The 18,676-nt window shown below is 50.4% G+C and overlaps 3 protein-coding genes and 1 non-coding gene across 11 annotated transcripts in view; 1 reads left to right on the forward strand and 3 right to left on the reverse strand.

Moving 5' to 3' along the window:
• The window catches only part of SEPTIN6 (septin 6), a 30,081-nt gene extending 21,320 nt beyond the window's left edge, over positions 1 to 8,761 (reverse strand). For all 8 annotated transcript variants that reach the window (XM_071758190.1, XM_071758187.1, XM_071758194.1 and 5 more), the window contains exons 1-2: positions 8,656 to 8,761; positions 1,907 to 2,021 (exon numbers count right to left, since the gene is read on the reverse strand). In XM_071758190.1, the coding sequence (XP_071614291.1) occupies positions 1,907 to 2,021; positions 8,656 to 8,682 (142 nt within the window). In that variant the 5' untranslated portion in view covers positions 8,683 to 8,761. The remainder of the gene's footprint in view (positions 1 to 1,906; positions 2,022 to 8,655) is intronic.
• Positions 8,762 to 10,950: 2,189 nt separating this feature from the next.
• SOWAHD (sosondowah ankyrin repeat domain family member D) lies at positions 10,951 to 14,633 on the forward strand. The gene has a single exon (XM_071758201.1). The coding sequence runs from the start codon at positions 11,060 to 11,062 to the stop codon at positions 12,083 to 12,085; it is 1,026 nt and encodes a 341-aa protein (XP_071614302.1). The 5' UTR covers positions 10,951 to 11,059; the 3' UTR covers positions 12,086 to 14,633.
• Positions 14,634 to 16,176: 1,543 nt separating this feature from the next.
• RPL39 (ribosomal protein L39) lies at positions 16,177 to 18,662 on the reverse strand. Its single transcript, XM_071758203.1, has 3 exons — positions 18,542 to 18,662; positions 18,161 to 18,264; positions 16,177 to 16,527 (listed from the first exon to the last, which is right to left on the reverse strand). Exons 1-3 carry the CDS (start codon positions 18,542 to 18,544, stop codon positions 16,479 to 16,481), a joined length of 156 nt encoding a protein of 51 aa, XP_071614304.1. The 5' UTR covers positions 18,545 to 18,662; the 3' UTR covers positions 16,177 to 16,478.
• LOC139802798 (small nucleolar RNA SNORA69) lies at positions 16,998 to 17,081 on the reverse strand. The gene has a single exon (XR_011728790.1). It is a non-coding gene; the product is annotated as a small nucleolar RNA SNORA69 (small nucleolar RNA).
• Positions 18,663 to 18,676: the final 14 nt, after the last annotated feature.

Genomic DNA, 18,676 nt, shown 5'->3' on the forward strand with positions numbered 1-18,676 from the left:
CTGAGAAGAGCTAAAAATTGCCCTGCTGTGGATGTGCTGCTGAGAGTCATTTCTGAAGCTTTCCCTGCCTCCTCCACCAGGAGCTGGAGGAATTGGTGGCTCAGATCCAGTATGGCACAGAGCAAAAACATCACTGAATTTTTTCCTCCAACAGATGCCACACACAGCTGAAAAACAGGGGCAACAAAGTGCCTTTCTATCACTGCTGGTGGCATATGGGATCAGTTCACCTGATGGGATCAGGCTCCCATCCTCATTTGTTCCCTGTTCTTCCAGTTCTTCATCCCAAACTCCTGCTGTACAAGTGAGACCCAACAGAACAAATGACAGAGAGACTCCGAACATTTTGCTTGCTTTCTTCAGTTTAACTTTGTTACCAGAAGATAACAGAGGCACCAGACAACTGTTAAAAGACAACCTCAACAATCCTCAGCTCAGGATTTGTGGATCCTCTTCCAACAAAGCTTATTAAGTTTTTCTATAAAGTTTATTTATTTCAAGATAGACCATGTCTTTGTTATTACTAATCACAGAAGACTGACATTAATAACTGATGTACATTGACCTTGGCAAATCCTTGTTATTCAGATCAACAAGGAACTCATGCATTCCATTTTTGTCCTACGAAGAGGAAAGCTGAGGCATTCAACCCTCCACACATCAAAGTGAACACATGACCACAGAAGGCATCTACTGCTACACCTGTAACTTCAAAACCCCCCCCAGCAGCTCAATAAATGCAAAAGCAAACAGTGTAAGAGTTCCATCCTTGGGAGAAGTGTTTCACCAGGTCACATCACACCCACATTCTGTGGAAATCACCTCTGGAGATTCAGCCTGGCAACGACCTCCACTTGTCAGCAAAGTTTATCATCATCTCACCTGAATGCCACTGTCAGAGAAAGTTTTCCTCTCAGCTCCACTTAACAGGGATCTAATCCTTTCCTCTCAGACTTAACCCTGTCCTGGGCAAACCCCAGGTCTACACCATGAGCTGGATCTCTCACTGAGGGGACAGACAGCCTTTGTGTGAGTGCAGAGCTGACCCCCAGCTAGGCTGAGTCCCCAGGAGCACCCAGAGCTGCAGCTCTCCCCTCTGTCACACCAGGCACTGCTGGGACCATCTGGGATGCTCCAAGTAGCCATGGCCACACAACAATCTCCTGCTCCCAGAAGGCACTGGCATCAGTAAACCAATCAGGCCAGCCTAGCAGACATTTATTTATTGCCTTATCCTCCTTATCAAACTACCAGACCCAAGCCATACAAGATACTACTTCTGATAGCCAGGAGTGCCTCTGAGGAGGGACAGTTTGGGATGCTAACTGTGGGGAAGATCTGTCAGACAGGCAGACACTGCAGGGACAGACACCAAGTCCCACTGCAGCACCAGCCCCAGCTGAGATCTGTGCCACATGGCAGCTTGGAGAATCATAAGACCAGCTAAGGCATGGCCAGACACTATTTTAACTCAAGTATGCACAGAAGGGAGAAGGAAAAAAAAAAAACAACTTTTAGTTAGAGCTTGACTGGTATTTTGTTAAAATAATTGTAATAATAATTCAACAACTAACCAAACAAGACCTCAGAACAAAGTTCTCTGGCATGAGTACCTATTTTCTCTTAAAAACACCAAATTGAAACATACTAGGAAAATAAAGATCATAATAAAAGCCTGAGATTTTAAGCATTTTATTTCTATGGCTCACTGCTTGGTATAAAGCCATACTGCATAACCTCAGCAGGGATTTCCCAGGGTACCAGTAAATCTTGTTACTGAAAATAGAGAGAACAGTGGGAGAAATTTAAATCAAAGCAACCTTGTCAACTCTGTCACCTACAAGCCACATCCAGCTGCAGAGAAGCCCTTTTCCGCATGAAAACTTTCCAAAATGGAAATACTCACCCACACACAGGATGTTGAAACAAAACCCATGATTAACTGACTTATTAACCAGCTGGTCAGGCAGACTGTCAAATCCTACGTGTCCGGAAAGTGGGACAGTACGACAGCCTTCACCCTGAAACACAAAGAAATAGTTGTGTTATTTTCAAGCCAAACCCAGTTATCTGTTTGAACCCTAAACACCTCCCAAACAGATCCAACTGCACTGTCCAGGCACATACACTGTGAATTGTACTCTGTAAATTGTGTCAGTGTGCTTCCCTCTTCTCCCAACACAAATCCAGAAGGCACAAACAGAATGTTTCATTTGCCACACATTAGAGGGCAGCCCTGTCAGAAAAATATTAAATTGTGCAAAACACATACCCAAACACAGCTGCTGAAATAAAGAGGCAGCAAAACATTTGTTTCTTGAGAAATCCTAGAGATGCTCAAGTCTCAACGTACACTGAAACCAAAAAGAGTCTCTTGGGGAAAGGAATGTATTAATGATGCCTCTGCCTAGGAGACTCTAAAAACTCACTTAATGTGATCTGTAAGTCACATGTACTTCATGCTTACAGTCACAATTATAGAAACTAGTCAGGAATGGTTAGGAAAACAGCAGTACCCACATGTAGTAACTGATCAGCCCAAACACACTGCCTCTGCAAAGCTCAAGTGCTGGAGCACAGAAATGGCAGAGAAGAGTCAAACACAGTCAAACAGCAACAGCTGCCACTGGGAAGATGGAAGTCTCAGACTGTGAAAAGGAGTTCATCCCAACCTATAAAATGCCCATTAGCACCAGAAAATCAGGGATTATAGACGGAAGCTGCAAGGGAGATGCAGCAGGTGAGCAGGACATGCAGGTCTTCTCCAGCTCTGAGTGTTGGTATCTGAGCTCTGGAGAACATCTTTCAAAACAGGGAACTGAGCAGGAGAAAAAAAGCTGAGAAAAAACATCCAAACCTGAGCTGCTCATAACCATCCAGCTCCATCAGGAGAGTGTGGGAGCAGAGGTCCCCAAACCTGCCTGCTGGGGGGCATGGTCTGCTCCTGCCCAGCCACTGAAACAACTCCATCAGAAGCTGCTCCCATGCCCTGCTCTCTCCCATGTCTGACACCATGAACCCAACCTCCCTGGCCACACATCTCCTTACTGGCCCAGGGAGCAGAAAAAAGGGCCAAGCTCCTTCTCCTTCTGAGCTCCACAGCCCCTTGTTTCTGGAGGAGGGGTCAGAAATTTCCACCTGGCCATTGCAGAAAGGCCAACGTGGTTCCAAGATGCTCTGGGTTCCAAACCCCCAAGGCAGACAGCAATAAACTACATGCAGGGGCTCAACCTCAGAAATGGCATCATGCAGAATGGAGAGCTGCTGCTAACCCCACAGATTTCTTCTTATTATTTCCCCTTTCTTATTAAGATGTTTTTTAAAATATATTTTAGTGTCAAATACATAAAACTCCTCTCCCTCCTTTCAGGGACATCAACAGTTTGCAAGAAACATTACAGCCAAAAGGCAAAGGTTTATAGGGTATAATTGTTAACTTACTCTTTCAGCATCATGTTTTCACATATCCTGAAAGCCTGCTTACAGGGACAGGCTTTCTGGTTTTCCCTCTTCTGTTAATGGCACTGGTATTCTAGGCTAGGAAAACATCCCCAAGGAATGCATTTATTACAGCAGCCTGTCAGAGTACAATTATTTGCCTTGTTACTGTTCTGCTGGCGTGGAGTTTTTTTCCCCCAATACGAGGCTCCAAATACACTTCAGCCATTAACCATATTTACCACCCTGTGATGTGTAAATATGTTTCCCCTTAGCCATATTTTGTGTATTAGCCTGACTCTTCCTGCCAAGATGTTCACCAAATATGGTGCTTCATTAATTCCTGAGCACCTTGCCTCCAAATGCTCATCAGGGAGGGACTCACTCCACTTCCCCAGCAGATTCTGCTTTTGCCTTCTGAGGCTGCAGCTCTGATGCCCAATAATTGACAAACAGCTAAAGCAGAAGAAGGGGTGACCATCAGGCACAGATTTTGTAATGAGACACCTAAACTCTCCTTAACTGCTTTCACCATGATAAAATCCCAGCACTAGGGTATTTCATGGCAGTCTCATCTACAGCAAGAACACCATGGCCCCCAGTGAAGGACAGATGGGTGGACAGGGTCCACAAATGTGCAAGAGAGAACCACAGGCAAGATTCTTCCTAGGGAAGGAGAAACATCAAGTGAATTTTTAATACTCAGCCTTAAAACTGCACCATTGGAAGGTTGTTTGAACACTACTCTCCCCAGGAAGCGTGGGTAGGAGTGTAGGCTCTTATTAAGAACAAATCTTCTCTTCATCACTAAATATAAGTGTGATCCAGATGGAATAAAATAAATGGTAGAAGCTAAGCCACTCTAGGCTGAAGGAGGAATTTACCGGCACACAGAACTCAGCCTGCAAGTCATTTCCTGTAGTTTCTTTTTCTAGTCACCTATGGTTTTATAATGCAGTTAAACCACACTTCACATCTGCTACAGGCCAGGAAACAAGTACTGCAAAACCTGATTTCCAGTCACAGCAGCTGAGCCTTCACATCAAGCAGCCAGGCACGAAGTACACTGCCTACTCTTGGCTAAAAATCCAAACCCTGCTTTGCCAAAGCATCAAGAGGTCAGTTGTGGTGAAAAAAACCCTAAGAAATAATGTTTTAAGGTCAAACTGGATTTGACACATAAGAAAGCTGCCAATTACCAAACCTATGGAGGGTAGAGAAACATTTTCTATCTGATCCACCAAAAAAGAGTGAGATTCACCAGTCTTCACTCACCAAGTGGTGTCTCTGCATCCAGAACATTGCTATATATAAACAGCACCATCATAAACAACATATGAACACAGTGATTAATCATCTTGCCTGTACATTAAATGTAGACTTGGATTACCTTGTTGAAAACTGAAGAATGTGTTAAGCTGAAAAGCTTTTTTCTTCAAAAAGCATTCAAGAGCTATTATTTGTCCTCAAAAACCATCTTTCAGGTCAAATTTGAAATGTATAGAAAGAGGTACCGAGGTAAAAGGTCTAACTATTGCCTGTGTGAAGGCTTTTTTCACAAGCATCACTGAGTACTGGATGGCTGAGAGTCCCTCTGTATTCTCTGTTTTAAAGTTAGCATCTTCTTGGAATAAAGACAGGATCTTTGGGAAGCCAGTATGAACGCTGGCACTGCACCAAGATACCAGATGCCTTTTTTTTTTCCCCCATACACAGGGAGTGACCCCCCCCAGGATAGAATGGGCTGTTGTTGCTCTGGAGGAAGGAAAGCATGTTTGCCACAAACAATATGAAAAGAGCAACATGTTCTTTTGCTGAATTACCAGGCAGGGCTATTGCAGAGTGAAAGTAAGGAGCAGGCACTTGGAGAGGTTATTTTATGGTTTTTTCCCTGTCTTGGGAGTATTTACACACCTTTTGTTAGGGCTTCTCCATACCACAGACACCACTGCTGCCTACTCCTAACTCTCACAGAGAACTATCAGAAATAGATGGGAAACAGAAAGATGTTGTACTAAATTACCCCAGGCCTCAAAGCACTGCACATTAAATATGAGTTTACGTAAAGAGGCAAGATTTACACTCCAGGTGTTTGCTTCACTCCAGGATCCTTAGGATTAAAAAAAAGATTGGAGGAAAATCTTGCTGAACGAGCATTATCTGCCTTGATCTGCTTTACAGGACAAGTAGGTACAGAGCTGTCAGCTGCCAGCATCCTCAGAGCCCAACCAGGCCATTACCACTTTGTGGAGACAAAGCAGAGCATCCTCCTGAGACACACCATGGTGCTGCTCATTGCAAATGTCAGTGCTCCACATTCAGGACAACTTCTGCTGGCCTGGACTAAAGGAACAATAAAAAAAAGACACCAGGGCAAAGAAAAAGCCTCCACTTGGAGGTACTGAGGCTGAGCACAGCAAATAAAAAATGCTACAGCTCTGAACCCAAGGGACACAGTGTCCAAATGAGGTCTGTACAAGAAGAAAAGGCTCCCAAAGACTGCAGTACAACACTTCTGCATCTAATTGAAAAGAGTGCTCCTGTTCAAGACACTGAGAGCTGACATTTAGTACTTCCAACACATTTTCCCACCTCTACCCAGATGAGAATCACTTCAAACGTGGTCCTGGAGAGACCCTTTGGAGGATTTCCAACCAGCCTCAACAGACACACTACCAACATCCCTCAAGCAAAAAAAAAAACCAAGCTCCCTGAGCCCCACCGCCACTGCCAATGCTCAGAGCAATGCTCTGCAACACCATAATGCCACGACCCAGAGGGTTAATTCCTCTACCTGAAAAACTCCAGGACAAAAAGTCAAATATCAAATCACAAAGCAAGGCAGAACCTGGATTCAGGTTTCTACACTGCAGTTTTTCACATCACCTTTAAGCCCCAACAACACCAGATCACTTCTCCTAACCTCAATGTTATGGCATCCACTTCCCCAGACTGCATTTGGCTCTGATTAAACAGCAAATTAGAGCAACACTTGTACCAATTACTTCTCACTTGTATAAATGTATAATTCTCTTATGCAATGACAAAATTATCCAGCAGACAGTACAGAGACCCTCCATGATATACATGCAAAAAAAGAATGTGAAGTATAGATAAAGGCTCTGTATTTCTTTTCTTTGTTCAGTTGATATTGTTAGGATGAGTATAAAAACAAAAAAAGGAAAAAAAAAAAGAAGGAAGAGAAATAGATCTCAATCAGTCATCACAGAAAGCAAGAAATGTCTCACCAAAGCTCCTGACCACTGAGCACTCTTTTCAGGCACACTGCATCATTCAGCCTTTCAACACTCACAAACGGTCAAGTGCTTCCAAAATCTCAAGTTCTGACAGCTCTTAAGATTACATTTTCTTCATGCCCTTGTCAAAGGGCTGCAGAATTGCTACACTGTTTGGATACGTTCCCAGGAGAAGCCTCCTCCAGCAATTAAAAAATACATTATCTCTATCAGCATTCTTAATGATTTTTCTGACCTGTATTAGAAAGACTGAGAGTTAGTGCCTGGCAAGCTGGTTCCCTGCACCCATCCTCCACCCATGGGGAGGGGACTCATCCCCCTGTGGGTCTCATGTTTAAATCCTGCAGAGAAGCCTCAGCTTGGTCATGACAGGACCACCCTGCCCAACCAGGGAGGAGGGGGTTTCACTGACCATCTCCACAATAAACATGGGTTTAGATGAAGGGTTTGCTGGGACAGAGGCAGGGTGGTGACCCCAACTCCCCCATCTATCCAGCCCCAGCTCTCACACATGTTTATCACCTCTGCATCACCAGGCTGACAGCTCCTTGGATCACAGCCACAACCGGATGCCCAAGACCTGGGCTGACAAACCTCTCTCTGGACAAAGACATTTTCACTTTGCAGCACACAAATTTCCTGTCCTTCTCACAGCTAGCCTTCCCTCTTCTCTTCAAAGAGAAGCTGTGCTGTATCATAACTCATTCCAGGCCACCAGCAGATGTCTGAAACTCCTGTACCTTATCTTAGGAAAGCCTAACACTCAATTTCTGCAAAAGACAGGGGAGAAAGTGAGTCACTTTACATGCTTTGGCAGTCACACACAAGGCAATGGGTATGTCCAGGAGGAAGTAACATCATGAACTGGCAAAGAATGGCTACATCTACCTGTTCAACAAGACTGGGTCCATGCTAAAAACCTCCTGCTTTGAAGACAGAACAGCAAGCATTCATCTCGAGTATTAACTCTGTACTATTGCATGGCCATTAAAGTTGGAAGCCCATCAAATCACAGACAAAAAGAAAAACCCTTTTGCATGCAAACGCGTTACAGATGCCTCTTTAGCATTTCTCTAACAAACGCAGAGGTGGCTCAACTCCCTCTGCTCCTCTTCTGGATAATTCTCCACAGGCACATAGGGACCTTTGTGCTGCGCTAGGGAAAGAAGGCAGGCGAGGTGGCTAGGGAGGGAGGCAAGGTGGCTAGGGAGGCAGGAGAGGTGGCTAGGGAGGTAGGCGAGGTGGCCAGGGAGGCAGGAGAGGTGGCCAGGGAGGCAGGAGAGGTGGCCAGGGAGGCAGGCGAATACCGGCGGCGGCAGATGTGCCCATGGGCAGCTGGCGACACCGCGGGGGAACCCTCGGGGACAAAATGCCACCGGGGCTGGGATGCGGTGCCCGTGTTCGGTGCGGGCTCTCAGGGCTCCTCCGTGGCACACGGTGCCGGACCGGAGACCTTACCCGCAGCGGGCACGGCGGATTCCCTGGGAGCAGAAAAGCATCCCCGGAGGGACGGAGATGCCAAGGAGCGCTTCGCCCACTACCGCACCCTCCTTGGCGAGGATGCCGCGGCCCAGGGCACGGGTACCGGCGGCTGCATCCCCAGTACGGGCAGCTCCGGGATGCGCTGCGGGTATCCCCGCGGCGGGGCCCAGGGACGGAGGGGCCGGCCCAAGGTCGCCGGGCCAGGCTGCTGTCGCGCAGCCATCAGGGAGGACCCCAAACCTCCCCTTCCCCAGGTCAGCCCGGCTCCCCTCAGAGCGGCTCCCAAACTCCGACCCCACCGGGAGGCCGCCGCCCAGGGCCGAGCTCCGCAGCCCCGCGAAAGGCTCCAGGCCGGTGTCCCCGCAGCCCGCGCCCCTCCCGACTCACTCTGACCCAACCCTACCCTCCCCGGACCGCCGCCCCGGCCGTGCCCGGCCCTCAGGAGCCCGGCGGCACCCGGTCCCAGTCCCGCTCCCACCTGCCGCGCCACCTCGGCCGCCGCCATCGCTGCCCTCCCGCCACAGCGCCCGCCTCAGCCGGCCGGGCGGCTCCGGGCGCGCCCACCGACACGCCGCGCGGGGGGAGACCCGCCGGGCTCCTGACCCCAGCCCCATCCCGCACCGCTCCGCCCCACAAGTCCCGTCCCGCCGATCCCTCGCCTGGCTTCGTCCCGCCACTCTCGCCGCTGCCGCTCCGCTCCGGGAGGCGCGGGGTTGCCAGTCCGTCCCCCACCGCCCCCCGCAGCCGCCCGCGATGGTGCAGCCCGGGCGGCGGGCGGGGCCGCAGCCACCGTATGGCGGGCGCGGGGCGCGGCGGTATGAGGGGAGGTGTGTGGGGGGGAACGGGATGAGCGGGTCCAGAGCGGCCGAACCGCAGCCCCCGGGCCCACTGCTGCCAAGCCCGGTAGTGTCTGAGAGTCCCCGAGCAGTCCCTAACACAAACGGGGTGGCCCTGTGGGCTCTGCACCACCAGTGCCCTCATTCCCTCAAAGCAGCACCTTGTTTTCCTCCATGTGTTTCCCTCCTGGCACCGCAAGTGTTTGAAACCGTTCCCAAAGATCCCGTGGCTGCGTGGGTCAAGTGTTCTGCTTCCCCCAGCCCGCAGAAGCCACCAACAGCCAGTGACAAAACCAGGGAGGGCCGGGATAGGGAGCAAGGGGACAATTACATTCTCACCACCAGTCATTTGGGTTTTCTGGAATGACGCCAGGCTCCAGAAAAACTGTTTCAAATGTCTGGAAAAAGTCAAAGCTGCTTCGAGAGCTGATGGCCACTCCCGGGCAGGACGGAGCAGGGCTAAATCTGAAGGAAGGGAAGGAAAAAGGGTTGACAGGGGCTGGTGTGGCTTCAGTTGCAAAGCCACCTGGTGGCACTTGAGGGGTGCTGTGGGTGTCTGAGGAATCACAGGCACTGAGCGAAACAGGGCTGGGGTCTTTGGGGTCCGAGGAATTTGTCCAGATTCCTATCAAAATTTGGGTTCAAACCCCCGATGTCTGGAGCTGTCACAAGCCCCAGTCATGGAGCCTTTGCTTGGAAGTGAAACACAGCAAGAGAGGAAAAGCAAAGTGCTGTCATGCTGAAACATCAGGTGGCAAGGGACCCAAAACACCAGCCTGGGATGGATGTCACAGCGTGAAGTGGCTCCTTGGGGCAGTAACCTTGGGCTTCCTGAGCACAGAACCATGTAGAAGCATTGCAGTGGTGGGGTCAGCTTTGGGATGGAGGCTATAAGGCATCTGCCCCAACAAGGCACCTCGGATTTGAAGAATCAAAGTGGGCCAGAAGTGTCCCCAGGAGCAGTGCTGTGGATTTAGACACTTCAGACACTCACTGTAACAGGGCCCAGCCCTAGGATGCTGTTGAGATGCCAAGTCCGAGTGTAGGTTTCCAATTAGTCTGTCATTAGTTACTTCTTTGGTTACAGCTCAAGCTGGGTGCCTCAGGACAGACCCCCACCTCATTTCACACCTCTCTATTATATCTGTCCCACTCAGCACCCTGTCCCCAGGGCAAATCAACTTAATTCTGGTCAGATGTCTCTTGATTTCTTACTGTTTTTCACTATTGCTGGGCGGGCTGCCTTCCGAAGTCACTTCATTCTCTTGGAATTGTCTGCTTGGTCCTTATCTTCTTTGTTGTGGTTGTACCTGCTGGATCAGAGAGCTCTGTGTTAAGCAGAATCAGTTTTACCAGTTTATGCTTGGTCATCTCTTGTGTCCTTAAGCTCCTTTAGCTGCTAACACTACTAATGCTAAATGAGGACCTACAAGAAATCTGGGGAAGGGCTGTTCATGAGGATGTGTAGTGATAGGACAAGGGGCAATGGTCTTAAACTAGAGCAGGGTAGATTTAGATCGGATGTTAGGAAGAAGTTCTTCACTGTGGGGGTGGTGAAACACTGGAACAGGTTGACCAGAGAGATGGTGGGGACTCCATTGTTCAGGGTCAGGCTTGTTGGGCCTTTGAGCAACCTGATCTAGTTAAAGATGTCCCTGCTCACACAGGGAGTGTAGATGAGATGACTTTTAAAAGTCCCTTCCAACCCAATTAATTCTTTAACTCTGATTCTATTCAGCGAGAGGAGTAGAATTAATTACATTTTTTCATTAACACCACCATGGGGCTGCCCAGGACCCCCCGCTGCACACCCCTTTGGCTTCCATTCTGCTGCTCTCCCTCTGTGACCCGAGGGGACGGACGCTCCGTGGCTGCGCGACGCTGGTGGCAGCCGCGATCTGAGCAAAGGTCGCTGCACCGCCCCGGGGATCCAGCACCCAACCCTCCCGCAGTGCAGGGACAGTTCCTCCTTCACCCAGCGCCGGAAGCGTGGAGGGAGAGCTGGGGAGAGCGAGCGGTACCGGGGGACGGGCTGCAGGTACCGGCATGGCCCGGAGGGAGCGGGAGCGGGGACAGGAGCGGGGCTGGGCGGGACAGAGGGCAGCTGGCATCACCCGGGCTGTCTCCCTCCTGGAAGCTGCCCGGCCCCGAGCAGGGAGCCCAACCCGCAGCTCCCTCCTCTGCCCGGCCACCGCGGGCAGCAGGGAGAGCTTCCATCCGCTGCAGAAGATGGGAACCAACGGGAAGAGCAGCCGGGACAGACAGGCCGTGGGGAGCTGGGGTAGGACTCTGGGCAGGCTCTCCATCAGTCCTGGGAGTACCCGGAGAAAGGAGCTGAAGGAAATCCTCCTGCAGAGCAACACCCCCGGCAGCACCCTTCGGTTTGCCACCGCTCCAAAGGCATCCAACAACAGCAGCCTCCTGGCAGGGCAGCACCAAGAGCAGAAGCCAGAGCAGAGCCCCGAGGTGCTGTCCCTTGCCCTGGACCCTCTGGAGCACGAGTGGCTGCTGACAGTGGCTGAGGGCGACGTGGACAACATCATCAGGCTGCTGGACCTGGATCCCAGCCTGCTGAGCAGGAAAGACTTTGTGACGGGCTTCACCGCTCTCCACTGGCTTGCCAAGCACGGCCACCATGAGAGCTTCATCCAGGTCATCTCTCACGCCCAGAAGAAAGGTTATCCCATCAACGTGAACATCCCCACGGCCAGCGGTGGCCTCACCCCCTTGCACCTGGCTGCCCTGCAGGGACACGAGCTGCTGATCAAAGTGCTGGTGGGAGCTTACGGGGCTGACACCAACTGCAGGGACCACAACGGGCACAAGGCTTGGCAGTACCTGAGGGCAGACACCTCCAGGGAGCTGAAGGAGCTGGCGGGGGCCTTGGAGGAGGACTTGCAAGAGTTGTGCTCTCACAACACCAACAACAACTGTAAGTCATCCAGAGAGGCCAGGGCAGGGCGGGACAGCGTGGATTCCTCCAGGACGAGGAGGAACACTCAGCACTCCTGGAGATGGTCAACCCTCCGGGGCTTTGTCAGACAGGCATTTGCTTTCTTCCAAGAGTCCTGAAGCTCCCCTGAGCCTTTCTCCTGAAAACCCCAGCTGAAGAGCAGCCAGAAGAGCCTGCAGGGAGCTGGGAACTTGGTGATGGCTGGTGCCCAAAATCCTGGCTAAGCATGGATCAGCCCCCTGCATGGGATCACCATGGGTACCCTGGTGGCCTCTGTGGGGCTCTTGATTTGAGCACATGTGGGGCAACCATGGCCATTGGGAGCACTGCCTGGGGACAGCAAGGTTTTTTTAACCCCACGCAGAGGGGTTTTACCCCCTGTGGATGGGGACTCTTTGCCACAGCCCATCAGAGCCCCATGCTGAGGCTGATGTGGTGGTCCTGCTGTGGGGAGCTGCTGCTCCAGCACTGGGGATGCTGACCCTCCAAGGGAGGTGGTGTTGGACACACTGGGGCTTGCTTGTCCTGCTCTGCCTGCAGACTTTGTGTGACTGTAGATGGGTCACTGCAGCAACACAGTGACTTGGTTCTGCCCCCTCCATACGTGCCTCCTTTGGGTTGCTGTTTGTTTATGACAGATAAAGCTGTTTCTCTGTAAAATTAGATGGTGTGTCCAGTTTGCCAGGAGACTGGGCCCAGAGAAGCCTTTCCAAGTGCAAGGCAAATCCTTCTCCCTGGGGACTCGGGCCTGGGGGACCCTGAGATGTTCAGTCCCACTGGAGATGGAGGAGGCAGGAGGGACATCCAGTGAGGTGGCATGTGGCTGTTCCTGCAGGGTCTGGAGTCCAGGAGCAGCTCTGGAAAGATGATTCATTGCTGAAAATCATGGGAAAGGTATGAAGGCTGTGAGATTATCTTTGCTGCTACTGAGGTCATGCTCAAAAATGAAACTCTCCAGAAACATCCTTACAGCAGCATAGCCCTGCAGGTTATGTGCTGGTGACTGCACTGCAAGGGCAAAGCCTCTGCTCACCTCTGTGTTTTGTTCACCAAATGGAGCTCTGCCCAGCTGGTCTCAATTTTTGCTTTCCCATTCTTGAAGGCCAGACCTGCTTCATGGTATCTTCAGAAAAACAACGTCCCCTTCCTCTTTCTCATCAGCATGAGAGTTTCTAGTCCTTTAAATAGCAGTCCCACTTGAGAAGTGACTCTCAGACAAGAACTGGAGAGTTTCTGTTCCCCAGCACAGAGCAGCAGCACTTGGAGAGCCTCACTTTGGAGGGGAGTAGCATTTTTTTTTCCAGCAGCTCCTCCAGGGGTCTGGAATTCACCTTGATGCATTAAGAGACACCAGTAACTCCCCTGGGGGAACTTGAGCCTGGGGGTTTCACAGAGCAGACCCTGTTTATATTCAGATTGTTCTCTGAAATGCTGCTGGGACACAGGAATAACCCAGTCTGCAGTGGACAACACATGGAAAACCAGCCTCCAGATGAGCAATCCAGTGACTGGATAGTGTCCAGTCCAGGTGACTGGGTGTACCCCTACACGTGTTTGGACATCTTTTAAATCACTGATGATCAGCAGTGGAGATGTATTAAACACTGGGAATGGATTTAATGCCTGATCCACACCGGTTCTGTAATGCTTTAACCTAACAGATCACAAACTATGGAAACACAGCTCCTTCCAGAACTTCCCTGGCCACATCCATGCCATGGGACAGCAGGATGGTTTCTAGCAAGTCTGCTCAGCACCAGCACAAACCCCACAAAAAGCACTTGGTGTCCAAACACCTGCAAACTGTGGTTCTGGGAACCCAACTGCTGTTGATAAGACAGGTGGGTACACAAAGTACTTTGTGACCTGTCAGTCCTCTCTGTGTCACCCTGTCACAGCTGCACACTGCCAGAGAGAGGGTGTGGGATCACTCTTACACCCTGCTCTGACCAAGGCACAGAGCAAACAGTGGAATGGCTCCCTGGCATTTGTACCTGTGGCTTAGTCACGCTCCACCAGGAAACCTGGACTTCCATGTTCCACTGGAAAGTAAAATTTAACTGGGAAATGCTGTGCTGAGATACGACTGAATTATTTGTAGCACTTGCCTCCTCGTGACACCAAACCCAACCCCCCCAAAGGCAGCTTTTTCACTCCCGTTCGGTTGACTTTGAAGCTGTAATCTGCTTTGGTTTGGGCTTTTTTGTTTGGTTTGGGCTTTTTGGTTGTTTTTTTAAAGCAAATGATTTATAGCTCTCCTACTTGCTGGTAGAGGATAAGCTGCTACTGAGCATCTTCAGACAGCTCTTTTTGAGTCACTGGGGTCAGCAGCAAACAGAGGGCTGGGTTCAGAAGTGTTTCTTTCCTGATGCTGTTTACACCCTAAGGAACCAGTGACAGCTTGTGCTGCCCCCCGAAGGCAGCTTTTTCCCCCCCCATCTTTTGGTTATGGGTTTGAAGCTGTCATCTGCTCTGAGGCAAATCAGGCCTTCAGAAGGATCAGTACCAAAGCCCTGCTTTCTTTTTCTGCAAATCTCAGTACCCTTCCTGCCCCAAACACCATGCCACTGACCCCCCTCTGCCTTGGTGGCTTATTTCATACCTGTGGAGGGGCAGTTGGTCTGGAAATACAGACACATTTAATAAAAATATTCCTCAAGTGTACAATCAGCTTGAATGGCTTCTTGCTCAGAACACAAACACATATCCACCAAAATGAACGGACTATATTTTTTTTTTCCTTAAAGCTGCTGTTGATGTCTCAGTTATGTATTAGCCCATTTCTAGAGATCCCTGATCCTCCTCCCAACTCTCACAAGGAAGGAGGGGGCAGAGAGCTGCTAGAGAAACCACAGAAATCATTCAAACCCAGAGGTACCTGTGCTGGTCCAAGTGCTGCAGGTAGATTTTGACCCAATTTTAATTTATACATTTATTTTGTGCTGTCCTTTTATATCCAAGCTGAAAAGCAGACTCAGGTAAATGGGGAAAAACCATACCAGTGCTTTTCCAAACAGCTCCTTGGTAGAAGCTGCTTCCATGTAATAAAAATAGCACCAGATAATACTAATAGGATTTTCTAATAGGAATACATCAATCTATTCCTTAGGAAAGCTTTCCCACAAACACCATAGAAAAAAACTGTTTCTTTCCACTCTAGAGTCCAAAAAGTTACATTTTTCTTCCTCAGCCAGGTCCTCATAGGCAGAATTTGAGTAACCCTGTGAGCAGCTTTGCCTGGCAGCAGCAGTGATGAGGACAGGCAGGAGGTGGTGTGGTTCTCAGGGCCTCAGAGCAGCTCCTACCCTCAGCTGTTATTTCCTTAGTGCTTGAAAAAGCACAGAAGAGATTTAAAAAACCTCAGGGTAAAAGTGTTTGCAGTGCCTGGGCAAACATTGAAACATCTTTGGCAATGCTGTTTGCTGCTTTCCTGTGGCAGCCACTCACTGCTTCCCCCTGATGAGGGAGTGGAAATCAGACTCTTAAATAAATTTTGACAGAAAAGAAGCTGAAGTGTCCTGAAGTTGGTAAAAATCCCAGCCTTGTTCCCCTGTGCTCCCAGAAACCTCCAGCAGACCTGAGGAGACTGCCCTGACCTCTGGGCAAGTTTTTATTTGTTATGCATTTGTGTGTTTGCACATGCTGCTGCCCAGCTTTATTTGCTACAAATTATAACATGAAGGAGATAAATCTATTTATCTTTAAGATCAAAAGCAGCAGCACAGGTGTGGCAGCCTGAAGCTTCCTCAGGAAGCTGCCACCCAGGCACTACCCAGGCTGAGCCCCCAGAACAGGACCAGAGCACTTTGCAGCCCCCACCCCACCTCAGGATGGGCTTTGCTGCAGCCACATCCAAGAAGAGCCTTTGGATACTGCCTGCTGCCCAGACTCATCCCAGCTGTGCTGGACAAAGGGGAAAGGAGCAGCAGCACTTTTCAAACCTGCCTCTAAAAGACTTGTTTAAACTATTTCAGATTGCCTAATAAAATACTTTTAAATTCACTCCTCTAATTAGTTCTGTTTTTTAAAGAAAATGGTCTGCTTTGCTCTCAAAGGTTTACAGGAAGTGAAATGGAAATCCCAGCTTACTCCAGCTGCAAAGAGCTGGCAAGGCTTCCCACACCAGATGAGAGGAGATTGCACTCACAGTCACCTTGGTTTCCATTTTGTTACTATCCCACCATATACATATGAAATAATTTCAACCAAGTCCTTCAGGTCTGTATTTATTAGTAGGCCTGTACCCTGTCACCACTCCTGATGATGCCTGCAATAAGGAACACTAACAGAACACACTCTTCATGTCTCAGATGCAAATTACTTCCACATTTTCCCAGCTAACATTAAAATCCCAGGCTAGGTCATAAAAAAAAAAAAAAACCAAAACCTCAAACATTGGGGATCAGAGTCCAGCACTACAGAAGGAATGGTGTGGGGGTGGCTGTAGGGAGTGTCCCCATCTGACACAGAGAGACAAAAGTGTTATTAGAGCTCCCAGGTGATGGCCTCTCTTCACAAGCCCAGTTTGGTCCTTCTCCAGTGTCTCCTTTTGGAGTTGTACCTAAAACAAGAGCAGCACCAATTAGCAAAGCACACACACACCTGAGGACTGCAACCCCCTGGAATTAGCTCAGCAGCAGAGGACCTGACACCTTGCATGCTGTGGTGAGAGGCTCCCACAATCAGCTTTTTTTTTTTTTTTGCATTTCCACCCCTGTTTAATTCCCTCCATCACTGTCCAAGCAGCATCTTACTGCAGCAGAACCCAAATCTCAGAGCTAGAGCTGCCTGCTGCCATGTGGCTGTCCCAGCCCTGTGATCTTGTCCTGATTCTCCATCCTCTCACCATCCCCAAAACTGCCTCCTGAATACAGCTCCTGGGCTAAGACAACAAGCACCATTTTTTCTCAGAGCATGAAAGCAGAGACCTGTATGGAAAAAGCCCTCTTCCAGCAGGGCATATTCCCTGTTCCCTCAGGAGATGTTTGTACATGTTAAGCACAAAGGGTTTCACCACAGAGCAGGTGAAGCAGCAGTCAGTGTTAACAGAGTTGCTCTCAGCAGGGGAATGCCAGCACTCCCACGGGAGGAAGCACTGGAATTGCAGCCTGCTTTACCTCACAGGGTGGGTAAGACCCATGACCCACACCCCGAAGTGCCACAAGACAAAAATTCATCATTTTGCCCCATCATACAAGTATTCCATAGTACTGCAACTTAGCCAAGTCAGAACCCTGCTATAAGTTGGCATCTGGAAGAAGACAGGCTACCCTTTGAGGAAAACAACTCCAATTTTTCCTAGGAAGAAACAAGAACTGAACCTGGCTGCTCAGTGCTGCTTCACTGCCTGAGCAAGCCACTGCCCCTCTCCTCACTACTTGGGACAAAAAGGATCTGGAACAATCCTTTAAAAACTTGATATATGAGACAAAAACTACTGCACAGTGTGGCTGAAGCTTTGCAGCAGAAGGCTCAGATGCAAACCACATTCTGCATGCCACACATTTATTTACCTTGTATTTGGCCATATTCTCTCATTGCATTTTCCCAAGTACAACTTGAAAACCAACAGAAAAGAACTGTTACTAATTCTGCAGTCCCGAGCCAGGGATCTGATGTGATCAATCTGATCCCCCCTACACCCCACAAGCCCTTGGCTCCCTAATGCACCCTCTGCCTGTCAGACACCCCTGCTCAGCAAGGGGAAAACACGGGAATGCAGAGGGAGAGCTGTGAGAGAGAGAAGGGGAATGACAGAAGCAGAGAGGTTACCAGGGCAAAAACTGCCCACAGGTACAGTTGACACTTTCTGTTTCAACGTGGCATCACCCCACACCTGTGGATACTTGCAGAGCACTGGAAGGAACTGAACTGCGACCTGCAGAAGTGGCACGGGAACCCCACACAACCTCCTGGAAACCCAACAGCCCGACAGGCTGGATGGGGCTTCAGAGCACCCTGGCCCGGTGAGAGCCCGTGGCAGGCGAGATGGAACCAGATGATGTTGAAGGCCCCTTCCAGCCCAAACCAGTCTGTAACTCAATGACGGTACCAGATGGAGCTGTGTGCCTGCACTAATAACTTGTGTGGGACTCAGGGTCACTAAACTGCCCTTCAGAGCCGCTTTTACACCGCCAGCTCCCGCCTAGGGTCCGGGTTCAGAGCCTGCAGAAAGCAGCAGCCCAGCTCGTTACCTGATCTTATTGCCCGTTTTCATGCGGATCCATTGCGGGATCGGCCGGTTCTGCTTCTGCTTCTTGGCAAGGAAGCGTTTGATCTTGAACGTCTTGTGGGACGACTGGAAGAGAGAGCACCCATTAGCCCCGCACGGCAGCCCTCGGGGGACAGCTCCACCGGGCCCGGGTGGCGGGAGCGAGGAACCGGCACCACCCCCGCCGCCCAAACCGTGAGGCGGCCGAGTGGGCCGCAGGGCCTCGGCGGGCCGGGAAAGCTCTACCCGCCCCTTCCCCGCCCCGCGGCCTGTCTGCCCGCCTGGGGAAACCCAAACCATCCGACGGCGGCGAGAGGGCTCGGGACGCAGCGTCCCGGCGGCGGATGGCGGCGGATAATCTCACCATGGCGCGGAGCTGCGCGGAGTCCCAGCGATGGCGGCAGCGGAAGAGGCGGAAGGGGCGAGGGGAAGAAGCGAGAGAGACGCTGGGGGGGAGGGCGGGCCCGGTGGGCACAGCGCCCCCTGTCGGCGCGGCGGG

Source organism: Heliangelus exortis, chromosome 14, assembly GCF_036169615.1.
Source record: "Heliangelus exortis chromosome 14, bHelExo1.hap1, whole genome shotgun sequence".
Lineage (NCBI taxonomy): Eukaryota > Metazoa > Chordata > Aves > Apodiformes > Trochilidae > Heliangelus > Heliangelus exortis.